Genomic DNA, 19,173 nt, shown 5'->3' with positions numbered 1-19,173 from the left:
TTATCCACATTATTCGGATAACATAAAAATATTGTCCACATTATTCGGATAACATAAAAACATTATCCTCATTATTATCCACGTTACTCCGATAACATTGAAATATTATCCACGTTATTTGGATAACGTAAAAATATTATCCACTATATTGGGATAACGTTAAAATATTATCCACGTTATTTGGATAACGTAAAATTACTATCCACGTTATTCTGATAACATTGAAATATTATCCACGTTATTTGGATAACAAACAATATTATCCACTATATTCCGATAACGTTAAAATATTATCCACGTTATTTGGATAACGTAAAATTATTATCCACGTTACTCCGATAACCTTGAAATATTATCCACGTTACTCGGACAATGTAAAAATATTATCCACCATATTGGGATAACGTAAAAAAATTATCCACGTTATTCGGATAACGTAAAATTATTATACACGTTACTCCGATAACACTGAAATATTATCCACGTTATTTGGATAACGAAAAAATATTATCCACGTTATTTGGATAACGAAAAAATATTATCCACGTTATTTGGATAACGTAAAATTACTATCCACGTTACTCGGATAATGTAAAAATATTATCCACGATATTGGGATAACGTAAAAAAAGTATCCACATTATTAGGATAACGTAAAATTATTATCCACGTTACTCCGATAACATTGAAATATTATCCACGTTATTCGGATAATGTTTTAAAGTACCATATCCCCATGTTTTTTTTTTGTTTTTAATATATAAAGTGTGTTTTGAATTTCAAAATTAGTTGATAATATAATTTCATTATGTAACCATGGTGTTTAAATCATTTTTCCTATTTTTAATATTTACAACTTTGAGCCACTGTAGAGCATAAGTTTGTTTTTCATTACATTTTCCCGTATTTTCTTCACAGCAAAATAAAACAAATCAATGCTACTTTAAAATATTTATGGCTTCGCTTTAAAGCTGCTGAAGTAAATAAAAACTTTTTCCTACAAATTTCTATTAATTTCCGCAGAGCGTAGGAAAATCACAACAAGTCCAATAACATCATTATCCATCCCTTGGACATCATGGAACTTTGTAACAACAAAGTCAACCACCCCATATCTCCCTTGCAAAAGAACAGAAATGCAGCAACTTGTCATTATGATTCCGCCAAGAGTCAATAGTCTTTTGGGGGGGCACAAAAAAGGAAAAGGAAAAGAAAAAACAAACAAAACAACAGCAAAAATGAAAATAATAATAACAAGAAGAATCATAGTTTGGCCATTGTACTTTCCTTTTGTAGCGTGGCGAAATGAACGAACGTGAAAAAGGCGAGCGAAAACAAGTAAAAACTGAAAATAACACAGAAAAACATCTTCATTGTTGAGTATGAAATGAAATCGAAGAAGAAAAAAAAACACGCCAAGAAGTAGAAGAAAAAGTACAACAAAACAGAGTTCATTGCATTTTGATGGCAAGAACAAACAAACAACAACAACAACAACAGCAAAAACAATAACACAGCTTTTCCTTTTCATTTAAGGGGTTCAACAAAACAAGGGTGGGTGGCAGAAAACACAGCAAGCAGCGCATTTCATTCCCGCATTCTATTCCACCAAGGAGTGGTGATGTTGTGACGCCACACTCTGCTCTGCTGTGCTGTTGTGTTAACAACTACAACGATGAGGCAGGCAGGCAGGCAAGCAAGTCAGGCTTTCGCCAGATATGTGTGCAGGTTCGTTCCAATGTGTGAATGCAAGTGTTTTGGTATGTGTGTGTGTGGACTGAGCGAGAGTATGGTCTATATGGTGGCGGTAACTAAACTTTAACGGGGGTACTTTTTAATATAACAGTTCTTGTTATTACTCTTACTGTTGTTATTATTATCGTTGTTGTTGTTTAGTGTATATGGGTTCATGTATGTTCGAAAAAAAACACACACACATACATAGCATGTTGGCTTGAAAGTTTGCATTATTGTTTAGTAAAAGAAAAAAAAAAAGAATGGTGGTAGTGAAGGTAATGAGTCAAACAACTTATATTGCCCGCACACAAACACACTCCAATACATTCCTATATAAATTATATAGACAAATATATAATATACTTTCTCATGTACATATGTATTAGTTTTTGTCCATATGTAATCATTAAAATCAAATACATACAAAAAGAAACCATTATATGAATCAAACTAAAAAAAAGTGGAAAGTAATTAAAAAAAAAACAATTTTCAAATTTGCAGTTTACCATAAGTTGAATAATGAAAAAATTCCATTCTCCCGCCTACAAATATTATCCGCAAATTAGTTCACTTAACCTAAAAAATAAGTGTCTCAAATATGCCTAACAATGATCGGATATCCTACAAATATTTTTTTATCCACCCGATTTCGCAGGAAAAAATAGTAATCACATTGCTCGGATATATTAAAAATATTATCCAAGTTATTTGGATGCTGTAAAAAATATTTGGATAATGTGTAATAGAGATTTGGATAATTAATTTAAAAAACTATTTCCACGTTATTTGGATAAAGTAAATAACGTAACATATTCACGGTATTTGGATAACAAACAAATTTTATTAAATATATTTGGTGAACGTAAATATTTTTTAGTTATCCAAATAATGGGGATAACATTATTTGGATACTTTAAAAAAGCTATCCACGTTAGTTGGTTAGCGTACAAATTGTATCCAAGTTATTTGGATAATGTTAAAATGTTATCCACATTACTGGAATAACGTAAAAAATGTTATCCACGTTATGTGAATAACGTAAAAATATTATCCACCTTATTCGGATAACGTAAAAATGTTATCCACATTATTTGGGTGACGTAGAAATGTTATCCACGTTATTTGGGTTACGTAAAAATGTTATCCACGAAATTTGGATAAAGTAAAAATGTTATCCACGTTATTTTAATAACGCAAAATTGTTATCCACATTACTGGGATAACGTAAAAATATTATCCACCTTATTCGGATGACGTAAAAATGTTATCCACGTTATTTTAATGACGCAAAATTGTTATCCACATTGCTGGGATAACGTAAAAAAATTACCCACATAATTTGGATAACATCAAATTGTTATCCACATTACTGGGATAACGTAAAAATATTATCCACCTTATTCAGATAACGTAAAAATGTTATCCATGTTATTTGGGTTACGTAAAAAATGTTATCCACGTTATTTGGGTGACGTAAAACTGTTATCCACGTTATTTTGGGTGGCGTAATAATGTTATCCACGTAATTTGGTTAAAGTAAAAATTTTATCCCCGTTATTTTAATAACGCAAAATTGTTATCCAAAATATTATCCGCCTTATTCGGATAACGTCAAAATGTTATCCACGTTATTTTGGTTACGTAGAAATGTTATCCACGTTATTTGCTGTTACGTATAAATGTTATCCACGTAATTTGGATAAAGTAAAAAAGTTATTTACGCTATTTTAATAACGCAAAATTTTTATCCACATTACTGGGATAACGTAAAAAAATTATCCACATAATTTGGATAACGTCAAATTGTTATCCACATTACTGGGATAACGTAAAAATGTTATCCTCGTTATTTGGGTTACGTATAAATGTTATCCACCTTATTCGGATAACGTAAAACTGTTATCCGCGTTATTCGGATAACGTAAAACTGTTATCCACGTTATTTGGTTTACGTAAAAATGTTATCCACGTAATTTGGATAAAGTAAAAATGTTATCCACGTTATTTGGGTGAAGTAGAAATGTTATCCGCCTTATTCGGATAACGTAAAATGTTATCCACGTTATTTGGGTGAAGTAGAAATGTTATCCACGTAATTTGGATAAAGTAAAAATGTTATCCTCGTTATTTGGGTTACGTATAAATGTTATCCACCTTATTCGCATAACGTAAAACTGTTATCCGCGTTATTCGGATAACGTAAAACTGTTATCCACGTTATTTGGGTTACGTAAAAATGTTATCCACGTAATTTGGATAAAGTAAAAATGGTATCCCCGTTATTTTAATAACGCAAAATTGTTATCCACATTACTGGGATAACGTAAAAAAGTTATCCACATAATTTGGAAAACGTCAAATTGTTATCCACATTACTGGGATAACATAAAAATATTATCCACCTTATTCGGATAACGTAAAAATGTTATCCACGTTATTTGGGTTACGTAAAAATGTTATCCACGTAATTTGGATAAAGCAAAAATGTTATCCACGTTATTTGGGTTACGTAAAAATGTTATCCACCTTATTCGGTTAACGTAAAAATGTTATCCACGTTATTTGGGTGAAGTAGAAATGTTATCCACGTAATTTGGATAAAGTAAAAATGTTATCCACGTTATTTGGGTGACGTATAAATGTTATCCACCTTATTCGGATAAAGCAAAAATGTTATCCACATTACCGGAATAACGTAAAAATATTATCCACCTTATTCGGATAACTTAAAAATGTTATCCACGTTATTTGGGTGAAACAGAAATGTTATCCACGTTATTTGGGTCACTTAAAAATGTTATCCACGTCATTTGGGTTACGTAAAAATGTTATCCACCTTATTCGGATAACGTAAAAATTTTATCGACGTTTTTTGGGTTACGTAAAAATATTATCCACCTTATTCGGATAACGTAAAACTGTTATCCACGTTATTTCGGTGACGTAAAAATGTTATCCACGTAATTTGGTTAAAGTAAAAGTGTTATCCCCGTTATTTTATTAACGCAAAATTTTTATCCAAACTATTATCCGCCTTATTCGGCTAACGTCAAAATGTTATCCACGTTATTTGGGTTACGTAAAAATGTTATCCACGTAATTTGGATAAAGTAAAAATGTTATCCACGTTATTTGGGTGACGTACAAATGTTATCCACCTTATTCGGATAACGTAAAAATTTTATCCACGTTTTTTGGGTTAATATTTTTATCCACATTATTCGGATAAAGTAAAACTGTTATCCACGTTATTTGGGTGACGTAAAAATGTTATCCACGTTATTTGGGTTACGGAAAAATGTTATCCACGTAATTTGGATAAAGTAAAAATGTTATCCCCGTTATTTTAATAACGCAAAATTGTTATCCACATTACTGGGATAACGTAAAAAAGTTATCCACATAATTTGTTTAACGGCAAATTCTTATCCACTTAATTTGGATAACGTCAAATTCTTATCCACATTACTGGGATAAAGTAAAAATATTATCCACGATATGTGGATAACGGAAATATATTATCCACCATGTTCGTATAACGTAAAAATGTTATCCACGTTATTTGATTAACGTCAAAACTTGTATCCACGTTATTTGGATAACGTCAATATATTAACCACGTTATTTAGATAACAGCAACATTTTTAATACATTAATTGAATAAACTAAAAATTTTATTAGCGTTATTTGGATAACACTAAAACAGTATCCACGTTATTTGGGTAAAGTAAAAATGCAATCCAAGTTATTTGGAAATCGAAAAAATATTATCCACGTTATTCGGATAACGCAATAATGTTATCCACGTAATTTGTATAAAGTAAAAATGTTATCCACGTTATTTGGCGTACGTAAAAATGTTATCCATGTTATTTGGATAAAGTAAAAATTTTGTCTACGTTACTTGGATAACATAAAATAGTTATCCACATTATTTGGACAAAGTAAAAATATTATCCAAGTTACTTCGATACGTGAAAATGTTATCCACGTTATTTGGATAACATATAAGTGTTATCCCCGTAACTGGATAACGCAAAAATGTTATCGACGTTTTTTGGATAATGTAAAAATATTATCCACGTTATTCGGATGACGTAAGAGTGTTATCCACGTTATGCGGATAACGTTAAAATGTTACTCACGTTATTTGGATAACGTAGACATGTTATCGTCGTTCTTTGGATAAAGTAAAAATTGTTGTACAGGTTTAAAGACAGGATCCACGTTACTTTTACAACGCGAAATTAAGGATAAGGTGGAAATGTTACCCGCGTTGTTTGGATAACGTAAAAATGTTCTGCACGTTATTGGGATAATGCAAAACAGTTATTCGCGTTATTTGGATGACGTATTTTTTATTGTCAATATCCATATATCGATAAGAACGGACTTAACATTATAAGGACTACCTAGGGTAAACATTTCAAACTGATTCGAAAGATGCACTAGAATTATATAATGGTGACAAAAGTAGAACAAGTCCCATGGAAAACTTGATATATACCTTTGACATCAACGTAGCAAGTCGAAATCGTTGCATTAGGATACGAGACTCTCCGCAGTGCCCCCCAACATCAACCGCACATGCAGAACTTAACACCAGCCGTTGCTGTTCCAATCCCTAAAAATGCAACCTTTTTGTAATTTAAGTGCAATGGACTAAGAAGAATATGGTCGCGGCGGTGCAAGCTCAACAATTGCAGCTGTAGCCCAGGCTGTGATAAGCCCAACATTAGCGGCTTTTGGAGGACCCCTTCTGACGACATTGAGACCGTAACGTATGCGAATAATTGTACAATCTTGGCATCAAGTACCTTCACTGGTGTCATTTGTAAAAGGCTGAACTCCTATTTGACTGATCTTACTACTTTTCCACGTAAGGAATATGCAAATGTCCGCCACGAAATCTACGATCACTCGGTTTGTCACATGTACCGCAGAGGTGAGCAGTGAGTTCAATGTCATGGTCGATGTTTGCACAATTCCGAACAAAAACTACACCAAGATTCTAGGGGTCACATTCGACAGGATATACAGTTAGTCAACTATATTATTGCAAACGACGAATTTTTAAAAATTTAAATGTTTAATTAGTAATTACTACAAGAAAATCTTTCAATAATGTTGGAGTTTTTGTAAATATCTGTTGATTTAATTGTTAATGACAACATCAAGCCAATAAATGCAGAAATCGGTCGGAAATAACAAAAACAATGGACAAAAAGAATAGGTACCTGGATTTTTGTGGTGTCAACTAAATAATTGTAAAATGGATGAATGTGCAATAAAATCGTGGGATTTTCCCCGCGGTTTGTTCCAATTAATGATTTTTATGACTTTTATGGTATGTGGACATGTAGATCCATAATTTTTGATCATAAATACATTTTTGTGTGTGTAACATAGACAATATATTAAGAAAAAGAGAAAGTCAGGTAAACGGTTTCGGAAAATATGCTACATTTGGTCTATTACAATTATAATAATGGTAAATCCAACATCGTATACCGCACCGAGTAAGAAGCCAGGCTCAAACTGAAGGCGTGACATGGCAGGCCCAAAATAGTAACCACACGAATTGACAGGAGAATGATTAAAGAAATCGACGAAAGAGTCCAAAGCAGAACCAGAAAATTGTTTTTTTTTCTTTAAAAATTATTTTGGAGAAAGTGTGTCACATGGAAAATTCAGAAAAGTGCTACATAATAACAAGCACTCATCACGAGTGACTAGGTAAAAACCATTGCCCTCCCAGCACAATAGGTAGAAACTATTCAGACTTGTTACAGGCAACTTTTCACGCCATCTTTAGTACCGGATTGACGTTATATTTTCTGATGAGACTAAAATGATGCTGTACTATCACGATGGTTCTCAAAAAGTGTTGCGAAAACGCCTTACAGCCATGGAAAACAAAAAATTAATACATACCGTAAAGTTCAGAAAACTGTCATTTATGGTATGGGGTTGTATACCAAGCTGTGACGTTGGTCACATCCAGTTTTTGGAGGAAACAATGTCAGATGAAGTTTATTTAGATGTTTCAAAAACTGATTTAACCAAAAGCGTCAAAAAAATTTAGGCCTGTTGGCCCTGAAAATTCAAACAAATTGCAATACAAGTACAGCCAAGACAACGCCCCTAAGCATAAATCTAATTTATGTAGGACTTGGTTGTTATACAACTGTACCAAAGCCATTTACACCCGATAAAGAAGAATGGCAAAAAATACCATTAGAATATGACATTCCGAAACTTATTTATTAAATTCAGATACGTTTACAAGCTGTTTTTGATGCCAAAGGTGGACATACGAAATATTAGAACCAACTTTTCGAAAACTACCGTGAAAGACTGAAAAGTTGTGAATTTTGCAATTCTTTAGTTGACAGTGCAAATAATGAGTTGTTCTCATTTTTGTTAATTTTAAGAAAATGTTTAGTGAAATTTAGCTGCATTTTATTTTATTATATTAATAAACACGTGTAAGAATTATACTGGTAACAAAAATATTAAAAATTATATTTATTTATACCAATAAAATGATCTTTTATTTTAAATTTTGTAATAATTTTGGTTTTGCAATAATTAAGTTGACTAACTGTACATGTTGTCCGAGCATGCCACATCTATCTGTGACAATCTGATATGTAGGAACAAGGACTTCAAATCCCTAGTCGGCATCATTTAGTTTGCAGATAAAGAATCATTGTTGATCACATCTAACGAGATAGATCTCGTACAACTTTTTCCAACAGGATATTGAAGATGTCACACGAAAGACAGTCTCCTTGTCGGAACCCTCTTTTGGCAGTAAATTCTTCGGAGATGTTCTTTCCCATTTTAACTGAGGAGCGGATATGAGTTAGTGTCATTTTACAAAGCCAAATGAGCTTTGCGGGACTATCAAAGGTTGCACTCTTCCCAAACTTTGTGTTTGAGGTACCCAAAAGAGTGATCCAACGTAGTCAATATTCAGACATAATCGGAGTCTATAAGAAATAATACGACGAACAACGTTTGGACCAAATCGGTTTCTTCCTTCGAGGGTTATCTTACGTACTACACAGTTTAGTTGGTACCGGCAGACTTTTATTTTGAGCTTTTGGGTCATTATCTCAGGAAGTTTGAACTTGTCCTGAAAAAATTGTGTTCTCGTAACAGAGGAACTTTTTGCAAAAAATGTCAAAACAATTTGAGACGGACTGTTGAACTGTACATTTTCCAAAATTTGTGTGGGAGGTACACGAAGGAATATACAGATTAAATCTATATTCAAACCTGTCCCCTTATACAGTAACTCTTTAACAACTGCGCTCATTGTTTCTTTTACAACAATTTCATTTACTTGTTTTGTAGATGCTACAAAAACAAAAGACATTTTAAAAACTTTTCAATCGATAAAAGTTACAGAATTCGTATACTGATCTAGGCTTGTAAGTAATATCAATTTTAAGTAAAATAAATAAAAAATTAATAAATTAATAAATAACTCAATAAATACAGCTGAATTTACTCACAAGAATGAAATTATCATTGAACAGCTGACCATTAACAGATGACTGAAAAAAAAAACTGATCGAACTTGCTAAATGTTGTTGGGAAAGCAATCTTTCCAGCAATCTTTAGCAAATTCTCAGCAAACAACTGTCACAATTGTTCTATCATATCGCTCTCTTTTACTGAACTTTTGTGCAAAAAGACAACATTTTAGCTTTGTTCCCGTACTTTTTAATAGTAAAACTTGTAAAAGAGAAAAGGAGAGAAAAGTGGTTCCCACACAAAAGTTTTTTCAAAAAGTTCGGGAACGCAAAAATGGAAAAAAACGTCAAAAAAGCTGGAGCAAATGTCAAAGTCGGCGTACCAGCCAATCAAACGCCGGCAACCATGTTACTATTTTTTACGTGCTTATTCATGTCATTCAGCGCCATTTTTGTATAAAGAGAAGTGAACATTTTACAACTTTTTTGAGTACGGGAACGGGTTTTCGGATAAAATGTGTAAAAGTCGTAAAAATTGTAAAAACTTTTTAGTTCTGGAACAAAGCTTTAATAACATTTCGAATAATTATTATAAATTACCACGTAAAATGATGCAGCTAATATCAGTAAGTTGGGTATGCACACCCGCCTTGCACGTTGAAGGTCGTGGGTTCGATTCCCCGGCCATGCAAAATCAAACATTTCTCAACGGTGTCAAAATACTCTCAGTAATGTTGGCGACATTTTCTGAGTATTTCAGCCATGTAAAACTTCTCTGCTAGTGGTGGCTTTGGACACGCCGTTCGGACTTGGCGACAAACTGTAGGTCCCCCCATATCATTGAGCTTAATATGAATTGGGGTGCACTCATTGGGATGTTTGAGGAACAATTATATAATTATAATATCAGTAAGTTGATTATCAATTACCAATTAGTAAACAACGTAACGTATAGTCAACATAACAGTACATAATACACTAAGACCTCGCATTGCGTCGTTTCACTTTGCGTTGTTTTCGAAGTTGCGTCGTTGCTTAAGTATAGTACACATTGACAAGCAAAACTGACAGTCATCGAGGTTTATTTTGTGAATAGCAAAGCCTAATTGAAAAATTTCTTTTATAATCTCTAAATAATACCGTAAATATTGTATTTCAAACGTGTGTGTTTTCTTGCCCTATAACCTATCTCCGAACTTTACATTGGTTTCCATAGAAAATCTTAATTCGCTTTATGTCGTTTCGCTTTGAGTCGTGTTTTTTGGAACGTATCAACGACGCAAAGCCAGGTCTTGGTGTATAGTTAATAAATTGAAACAGTTGTAATTCTAATAAAATAACAAATGGTCAAAAACTATAAAAATTGCGATTAAAAAATCCTTGCTGTGAGGATTTTATGATAAAAAAAATCCAAAATTAAGTGGATTTCTGGATTCTGTATATAAAAATATATATTTGTAATAATTACGATCTTTCCAAGTTTATATTTAAAACAAAGTACATACAACAACAACAATGGGATTAAGCCAGACCATTTTTAGAAAACATTATATTGTTACCGTTATCCCAATAAAAAAACGTCTCCGATGTTCTAACTGAATAAAATATATGTAGGTCAATATTGTTTCTGTGTCCCGACGCATCTAGGATTAAACATATGCAAAAAATTTAAATTCTTAGAAATGGAATAAGTAAAACAAAATATCCTTAAAAAAGGCTTGAAAATCAAAATAAAATATTCTACATATTTATATGAAAAAAAAAAAATTGAACTTGTTATACCCTTCACCACAAGTTGTATTGAAGTAAAATGGAATAATTAGTTTCCTTTCGTGTATGAAGAAGACTTAATACTAAATTTCAGCAATTTCGGTAAAACAATGTGAGGCACCGTTCTATGGGGGCTATTTCAAAACGTCGATCTATACCGACAAATTTCTGACGGAAAGTTTTTAGACTCAAAGAAGACTAAATACCAAATTTCCTATATTTCGAATGTGGCTAAAACTTAAAAAATACCGAAAATCAAGAAGTACGGTTCTATGTGGATATAGGAAGACCTGGACCTATACTGATAATACTCTTCTGAAATGTTTTATGAATCTTGACTCTATTGACGTCACAATCTTCAGTATTACGAAAATCGGGAGGTATCGTTCTAAGGGGGCTATATCGAAACGTGGACCTAACCGACGAATTTTAGTCGGAAATGGGGCAATATGAAAGCGTGAACCTGTACAGACAAATTTCTGGCGAACAGTTTTATATCACATTGAAGACTAAATACCAAATTTCAGCCATTTTGGTGGAACATTGAAGCCACAACCTTCAAAATACGGAAAATCGGGAGGTACCTTTCCATGGGGGCTATATGAAGGCGTGGACCTATACCGACAAATTTAAAGGGGAAGTTTGAGTACCCCCAACGATGTCTAAATACCAAATTTCAGCCATTTCGGTGTGATAATGAAGCTAAAACCTTTAAAATGCCGAAAATCGGGAGGTATCGTTCTATGGGGGCTATATGAAGGCGTTGACCGATACCGACAAAATTCGGGGGGAAAGTTATACCCCTGAAGAAGACTACGCACCAAATTTCAGCCATTTTGGTAGGATAATGAAGCTAAAACCTTAAAAATACCGAAAATCGGGAGGTACCATTCTATGGGGGCTATTCAATACCAACCATCCTGCAAGTAATAAAAACTTCTGTACCAAATATTGACTCTCTATCTTTAAAATTGCAAGCTGTATCTTGATTTCAACAGGCAGACGGACGGACGGACAGACGGACATGGTTAAATCGACATAGAATTTTATGCCGATCAATAATATATGTATATATTTATAGGGTTTCCGACGAATATTTCGATGTGTTACAAACGGAATGACAAATTTAATTATACCCTCCATATGGGTGGAGGGTTTAATAAGTAGTCAATAAGGAAAGGATCATGTCGAACGGGTCCGACTATATGACACTCTATACCGCTGTGAATATGTTAAATTGTACTTGGGAGCTATATCCAAATAGACCGATTTGAAAGTCAAGGCTGTAGTTAATAAAAACAAGTTAAAAAGTATCAGTCGGCTTTGCCGACAGAGATATACCCTCAGCCTGTGCAAATTAAAACACTTTTTTCACAAAAAACGTATGTACATATTTAGGGTGTTTCAAAATTTTGGTCGTATGAACCGACAAAAATGTTGATTAGGATTAAGTTCAAAAATATTGCGGAAAAGGTACTTAAAGGAATGGACCGTCATAGACCATGGGGGTGCCATAGGGGGTTTTACACCCTTCGGGATGTTTTCTCAAGATGTATGGACTTGCCCCTGAAACAACTTTTACCATCGTAATTGTGGCAGTGAATGTAAGTTGCATCAACAAAACTCAAAGTGATTCAATAGCAGGTCTTAAAGTGAACTTATCCAAAATTTTGTGTGGGAGGTACGGGATCGAGTGGACAAATATAGTCCATATTCGAACCTTATCTATATCTGGTAGATATTATGAGAATGTGTAAAGTAAGGACCAACTCGGTCACTCCCATCAAGAGTTATGGTGCGCACAATTTTTCCGAATATTTTTGAACTTTTGTGGGGTAGGTACCTGAAGGAGTGGACCGATATAATCCATCTTTGAACTTGAACTAAGTTTCGGCAAAATATTACGAAAGCCAAATTTTAGACCGAATTGGCAGATCCGTTCGAGAGTTATCTTGCTCTCCAACCACTACACACGGTGTCATAGGGTTTTTTTGTAACTTTCAGGCTATTTTCTCAGGAAGTATGGACTTGCCCCTAATGAAACTTACAGCTTCGTATATAGGACAGCGAATACAACTTGCGTAAACAAAAATCAAAGCGATTCGAGACCAGGTCCTAAACTGAACTTTTCCGAAATTTTGTGTGGGAGGTACACGAAGGAGTGGACCGATTGAGTCCATATTGGAACCTCATCTAAGTTTGGTAGAAATTACACGCTGTGCAAAGTATGGACCAAATCGGTTATTCCCTATAAGAGTTATCGTGCGCACAAGTTTTGGGACAATTTTTGAACATTTGTGGGGAAGGTACCTGAAGGAGTGGACCTATATGGCCCATCTTCGAACTTAAATCGAATCTGGACAAAATATTTCGATACCCAAAATTTGAACCGAATCGATTGATCCGTTCGAGAGTTATCGTGTGTACCAGCCTGCCAGACAGACAGACAGACAGACGGACGGACATTGCTAGATCTACTCAAAATTGTCTGAAACGGATATCGTACAAACATACTTGGGGTCTAAAACCATTATTTCGATGAGGCACGTTTTTGGTCGTATCAAAGTGTAGATACCCTCTTTAGCCTAAAGGCTGAGGGTATAAAAATTGGTAGATTTCTTGTAAAAAAAAAATCATGAAAAATTTCATTTTTCGAGCTCAGTAAGTGGCCATAACCCCTTAGTACCTACATTGTTTTTTCAATATTCGAATTAGGTTTGGTCCATATAGAGTTAATTTAGTTTGATATGAATATTTTATTATTCACCTAACTTTTGCTCTGAATTCACCTCGAAATCCAACCTGTTAAGTTTTCACTTTTTTGATGCTATTCTCAAAGAGTACAGTAACGTGGGGTACACACGATCACTTTTTGACTGGCAGTTTTGCTCAAATAATCAGTTGCTTGTCAGTGTGGCAGCTAATTTTTGTCAGTCATCAAGTAACCACAAAATATTTTGTTGTTGCTGGACAGTTTAACAACATTTATCAATATTTCCGAAAAATAGACAGTCAAAACTGATCTTTCCGCTTATGAAGTAATCCATAACAAATTCATTTTAGAGAAATTTAACGTATTTGAAGTAGATATGAATACATTTAGTACGAATAATTTCTTTTATTTTGGGGTCGATCATCGATAACAATTATCGTTGAGTGGCGTTGCCAGTTGTCAAAATTGATCCACGTATGGCAACTCTCAACTGAAGTTGCGAATCTCAGTTGACGAAGCGGCTGTTTTTCAGCAACCACCAATTTTCAGTTGCAGTGAACATTTTCGAAGAAACAAGAAGTAAAATAGAAGGAAAAATAAACATTTTGTTAACAATTATTGATTCTTTGCATCATTAATTAATTTTGTGTATCAATATGGTGAAAATAACGACAAAGCAGCAGTTCGAAATATGTATTAATTGATAAACTGAGTGAAAATCCAAACTTAGCACGAGGAGTTCAGGAGTTTTGGTGAAACCAAAGCAACAGCGGATGAAGCGTGGAGGTCCATTTCGGACAGTTTAAACAGCCATGAACCTCCAACACGAACACCTGAAGAGTGGCAGAGTCTGGATTCACTTTAAAGCAAAGTTGAAAAAGAAAATGCCTCAAAATAAAATAAACTTCAACGACACTGGTGGTGGTCCATCACAATAAGTGAATTTATCGCCTTTGGAGCGGACAGCAGCAAATCTTTTGCAAATGAATCTGTGACAAATACAGTAGGTTCAGTTTAAGTACAAATGACGAACATCCTCCATCTATATAGCCAACTACACCAGGGAATTTCGTTTTTGAATAAAAATGGTTTTTATTTTGCCTTTTTTTCCTCCTCTGTCAACTTCGAAACGATCCAATTTTGGCACAATTTGTCCTCTATCACGTGGACAACTTCCTTCAATACTCTCGACAATGTAGATTGAGCCATGCAATCAGAGCTCCGATTTACTCGCGAGTGAAAATTTGGAGGGAGGTGGTAATTTTCTTTGGTTGCAATATTTTTGGTTGGCTTGGGGCAAGTTTATTTGAGGGTGGGATAAGTTTTTGTTTGGCGATGGGGAGGGGGCAAGTTGCCCCCCTCACCTAGCTCAAATTCGAGAAGAGTTTCACTCGCGAGTGGAATTCGAGCGTGTATTCGGAGCTCTGCATGCAATTGTTGAAATCATTGCCATGGACTTTTGGAAACTTCCGTCCTCCAAGAATCGCAACGCTGCGCACACTTTTAAAAGTGGGGGTATTCCTGTTGATCTGTAACTTTCTTTGAAGTCATCCTTTAACGTTTCCACAACGTAAACTACGTCATCCTTTGGCAATCCAAAATACGCCTTAAACCTGAAATAATTTACTGATTATACAGATCTTTCCACATGATCATCAGCTTACAGTGCAGATGGCAATTCCAATGGATTCGACTTGTCCCTCAAATTTCTTCTAATTTATGCAATGTCCTGTACATTTTCTTCATCATCAAAAAATAATTCCACCGAACTTATCATTTTTTGGGACAGCAAATAAAACTTGACGATCCGAAGATTCAATGGGCAGGTCATATTCCAATCTTGGGTTGTTTTCCAAATTTGCTCGAAAACTCAGCCAAAATATTAAAATATTGTCGACCACCCAGTTGAGTTGACATTACTGGTACAACATTACGTCTCAGTCGCGCAGACAACTGACAACGCAACTCAAGTTTAGTGGCAATACAAGATAGACCCATTTTTTAATTTTGGCCAATGCATGGTGGAATAAGAAGGTGTTACATCAAATCATAACAAACGTCAAAATTGTTCCCAATAACGCATTCCTGTGAATTGCTTGTTTACCTTCTGTATGTGATTTTATTCACAATAATGCATTTTGACAACAAATGCGATAATCAGTTGTTTCTCCCGTTATACCCAAGGCACATTTAACAGGTAACCCATTCGTCAAATGGCAACAACAAAAAACCTCTTGTTGTACACTTTAAACGTCAAAATTTGTTATGATTTTGTATGAAGGATTGTTGTTGTATGTTGTTTACAACAATTTTTTGACATTTTATGTTCAATCAGCTGACGTGAGTCGGCTACCTTATTCAATATGCCTTGGTTGTACCTGTATTATTGTGCCATGGGTCAATGGCAGCGTCACTGTGCTATGTTTAGTCCATATTTACATTAGGCAATTTTCCTTGCGGCAATTGTCAGTTTGCTGATGAGAGAGAGAGTGTTGAGAGGCAAAGGGTTACCATATGCCTCACCTCTCTCTCTTTCAAACTGACAATTGCCTAATATAAATATGGACTGTCATTGCAACTACGTATAATAAAGATCACTGATGTTTATAATTGTCAATCAGCTGATTATTGTTTTTCAATTAGTGAAACACGTAACGTATGGCCAAAATGTCCCCATACAAGTGTTGTCAATAGGAAAATGAGTAAATCGGATGTCATTTTAATGAAATTATGGTTTATTATAAAGGAAACATAAGGTAAAGTAAAGACAGTAATAAAGATCTCTGTTGTTTATAATTGTGAATCAGCTAATTGTTGTTTTCCAATTAGTGAACACACAAAATAACGGCACACAAATGTTGTCAATAGGAAAATTAGTACATCGGATGTTTTTAATGAGATTTTTGTTTGTTATAAAGGAAACATAAGGTAAATACGGTCAAATAGAAAGATATCATTTAAAATGGCCTACTTCTAGGATATGTTAAAGCATAGCTACTTAAAAATGGTGTTATTAAGAGGAGAAACTACTACGTAAAGACGATTTTCATTAATTTCCTTTAGAGTGATGAAAGATAGAAAGAATATCTTGCGACTTGAAGGCTATATAGTTGCCTAGAGATTGCTATGAGAAGTGATTTCAGTTATTGAAACTGTAATGTTAGTCTACCAAAAGAAATTCTTAGAAAATGTGTAATGATTGAATGTTGTTGTGAAAAATATTATTAATAAAATGAAGATGATGATTGTGAACCTACATCCATTTACAATGTTCCTAGTCCTTTCCGAAATATCCAATATTGTTGACGTCATATGATCTTTAAGAAAATGCGAATATGATAAGAGAGATGAAAGAATAAGGAATAACAATATAATAGTGATACAATAAAAATAGTAACAATAAGAAAACAACAACTTACCATTGGGAACATTTTGTTGAAAATGATTGCCATTTGTTTGATAACGTTGCACATGATTGTCATTGACTGTGGTGGCGCCACCCACATTGCCATTTATGCCGGGTGTTGTAAAGGCGCCCGTTGGCGTTTGTGTATCATGGCCAAATTTAGCGGCAAATTGATGTATACCCGAAAACGGACCACCGAACGCGGAGAAATTCATCATTACACACTTTTAAACACGGACGACACACATACACTCTGATGATACCGTTGGTTGGTTCTCGTTCAGCTGATGGCCGATGTTTTGGTTGTTGTTAAGGTGAAAGTACGATGATGATGACGAGGACGACAAAAGGATTTTCTGTGTTTTTGTTTTGATTTTGATTTCATGATGGGGGGGGGGGGTTTCCAAACCATAGAGAAGAGACAATTAGAAAGAGAGTGAGAGAGAGAAAAGAAAGGAAATTATAAATAAAATTGAGTTAAGTGGAATTTGTTGGTAAATTTTATAATAAAAGAGAAACATGTTTTCCTAGAATTCAGTTGCCTTTCGTTGTTGTTGCTGTTATTGTTAATTTTATTTTTATTCGAATGAAAATAACTTTCATTTTCCGTATGTTAAGTTGTAAACAATAGACCGTGAGTAAAGCATGATTACGTTGGTTGTTGTTAAGGAGCAGTACAAGTTTTTGTTTTTGCATTTGTTGTTGTCCAAATGAGGATGATTATGACGAAGTCTTTGGTGTTTTATAGGGGTGGTGGTGAATCAAGGTTGAACAAATTTTTATTTTCAAAACTGGTTTTTCATTGTTTTTTTTTTCACTTGAAAATAGCGGTCACTTTTCTTATTGTCACACATACACATCTATTACAAAAACAATTTCCTTTTAATTGGAATATCCTTTTGAAAAATACCAATAATAATAATGATGATGATGACTATTCCATTAACGTCCGCACCACAAGAGCCAATGTAGTAGTGCTGGCTGTTGGTGTTGATGATGATGGTGGTGGCACACCAGCCAGTACAATGGAAAAAGGAAGAATAACAATTGCGACGGCAATGGTAATAACACAAAGACTCACAACAGTCATCCACAACACAACACGCACACAATAAAGAGACACTGACTGGCAAAGCGATAGAGAGGGTTGTTTTTGTTGGCTATATCCCTGCCAGCAATTGGAAGTGAGTTTCTCACTCCCTCGCCTAGGAAGTCACCCCGGAGACACGCCAAGGAAGATCGTTGGTGAATTACACAAACAATTTCTATAGTCCTATTGTGATTACCTTTTATCGCGTATGCCGACACTTCGGAGTGACTTCTGAGTGACTTCCAAGGCGATTGTTTACATTTATTTAATGACTCAACACATTTGAACAAATATAGAACATTTTTCCATCTTATGATTATATGAGGCGGTGGTGCAGTGGTAAGCATACTCGCTTTGCACTCTGAAGGTCCGGGTTCGCTTCCCAAGTCAAGCAACAAAACATCACATTTTTAAAGTGACAAAATTAATGTAGGCGGAAGTTCTAAAGAATAATTTCTCTAAAAAAGAGTACTTTATAAAAATAAAAATAAAAAAAATAAAAATAAAAAATTAAAATAAATAGAAAAAAATATATATTTTTTTTCATTTCTAGAACTATCGCGGAAATGATCTTCTAGAAGTGTCGCTGGAGTGTCTTCCAAGACGACACGCCGGCGTGGTTTATTTCTTCACAATGGAGGTCACTCCAGGGTGACTTCCGCGACTATCGCCGCGACTGTTTTCATCGCCCTGGGCGACACGCCTAAGTCACTTCCGCGATAGTTTTTGCTTGCAGGGATATTTTATATTGTTATTGTAATAGTATTGGTATTGGTAGTGTTACTAACACTCTTATTTCACATATGTACTAACATTTATACTAGTCATCATCATCATCATTATCGTTGTCCTCATAGTCATGGAAGCTTACAATTGCTGTGTCTATCTATCCGGAATTTAATTATTCCATGTTTCTGTTTCTGCTTCTTCTCCTTTTTCGTGTTCTTTGTTGTAAATCCAATAATTTCTATAG

General features: G+C 34.4%; 2 protein-coding genes across 5 annotated transcripts in view; one reads left to right on the top strand and one right to left on the bottom strand.

Moving 5' to 3' along the window:
• The window catches only part of LOC141399680 (uridine 5'-monophosphate synthase-like), a 117,867-nt gene that overhangs the window by 38,588 nt on the left and 60,106 nt on the right, over nucleotides 1-19,173 (top strand). The gene's annotated exons all lie outside the window — the stretch shown is intronic.
• Nucleotides 1-19,173, bottom strand: part of l(3)neo38 (C2H2-type zinc finger domain-containing lethal (3) neo38) — a 77,997-nt gene that overhangs the window by 42,703 nt on the left and 16,121 nt on the right. For 2 of the 4 annotated variants that reach the window (XM_073978816.1, XM_073978827.1), the window contains exons 2-3: nucleotides 17,124-17,466; nucleotides 16,962-17,021 (exon numbers count right to left, since the gene is read on the bottom strand). In XM_073978816.1, coding sequence (XP_073834917.1) covers nucleotides 16,962-17,021; nucleotides 17,124-17,328 — 265 coding nt within the window. In that variant the 5' untranslated portion in view covers nucleotides 17,329-17,466. The remainder of the gene's footprint in view (nucleotides 1-16,961; nucleotides 17,022-17,123; nucleotides 17,467-19,173) is intronic. The other 2 variants (XM_073978838.1, XM_073978843.1) reach the window with 1 other exon arrangement.

The sequence above is a fragment of the Musca autumnalis genome, unplaced genomic scaffold, assembly GCF_047663935.1.
Source record: "Musca autumnalis isolate F117 unplaced genomic scaffold, ASM4766393v1 scaffold_1, whole genome shotgun sequence".
Lineage (NCBI taxonomy): Eukaryota > Metazoa > Arthropoda > Insecta > Diptera > Muscidae > Musca > Musca autumnalis.
This window is presented reverse-complemented; position numbering and strand designations above follow the sequence as displayed.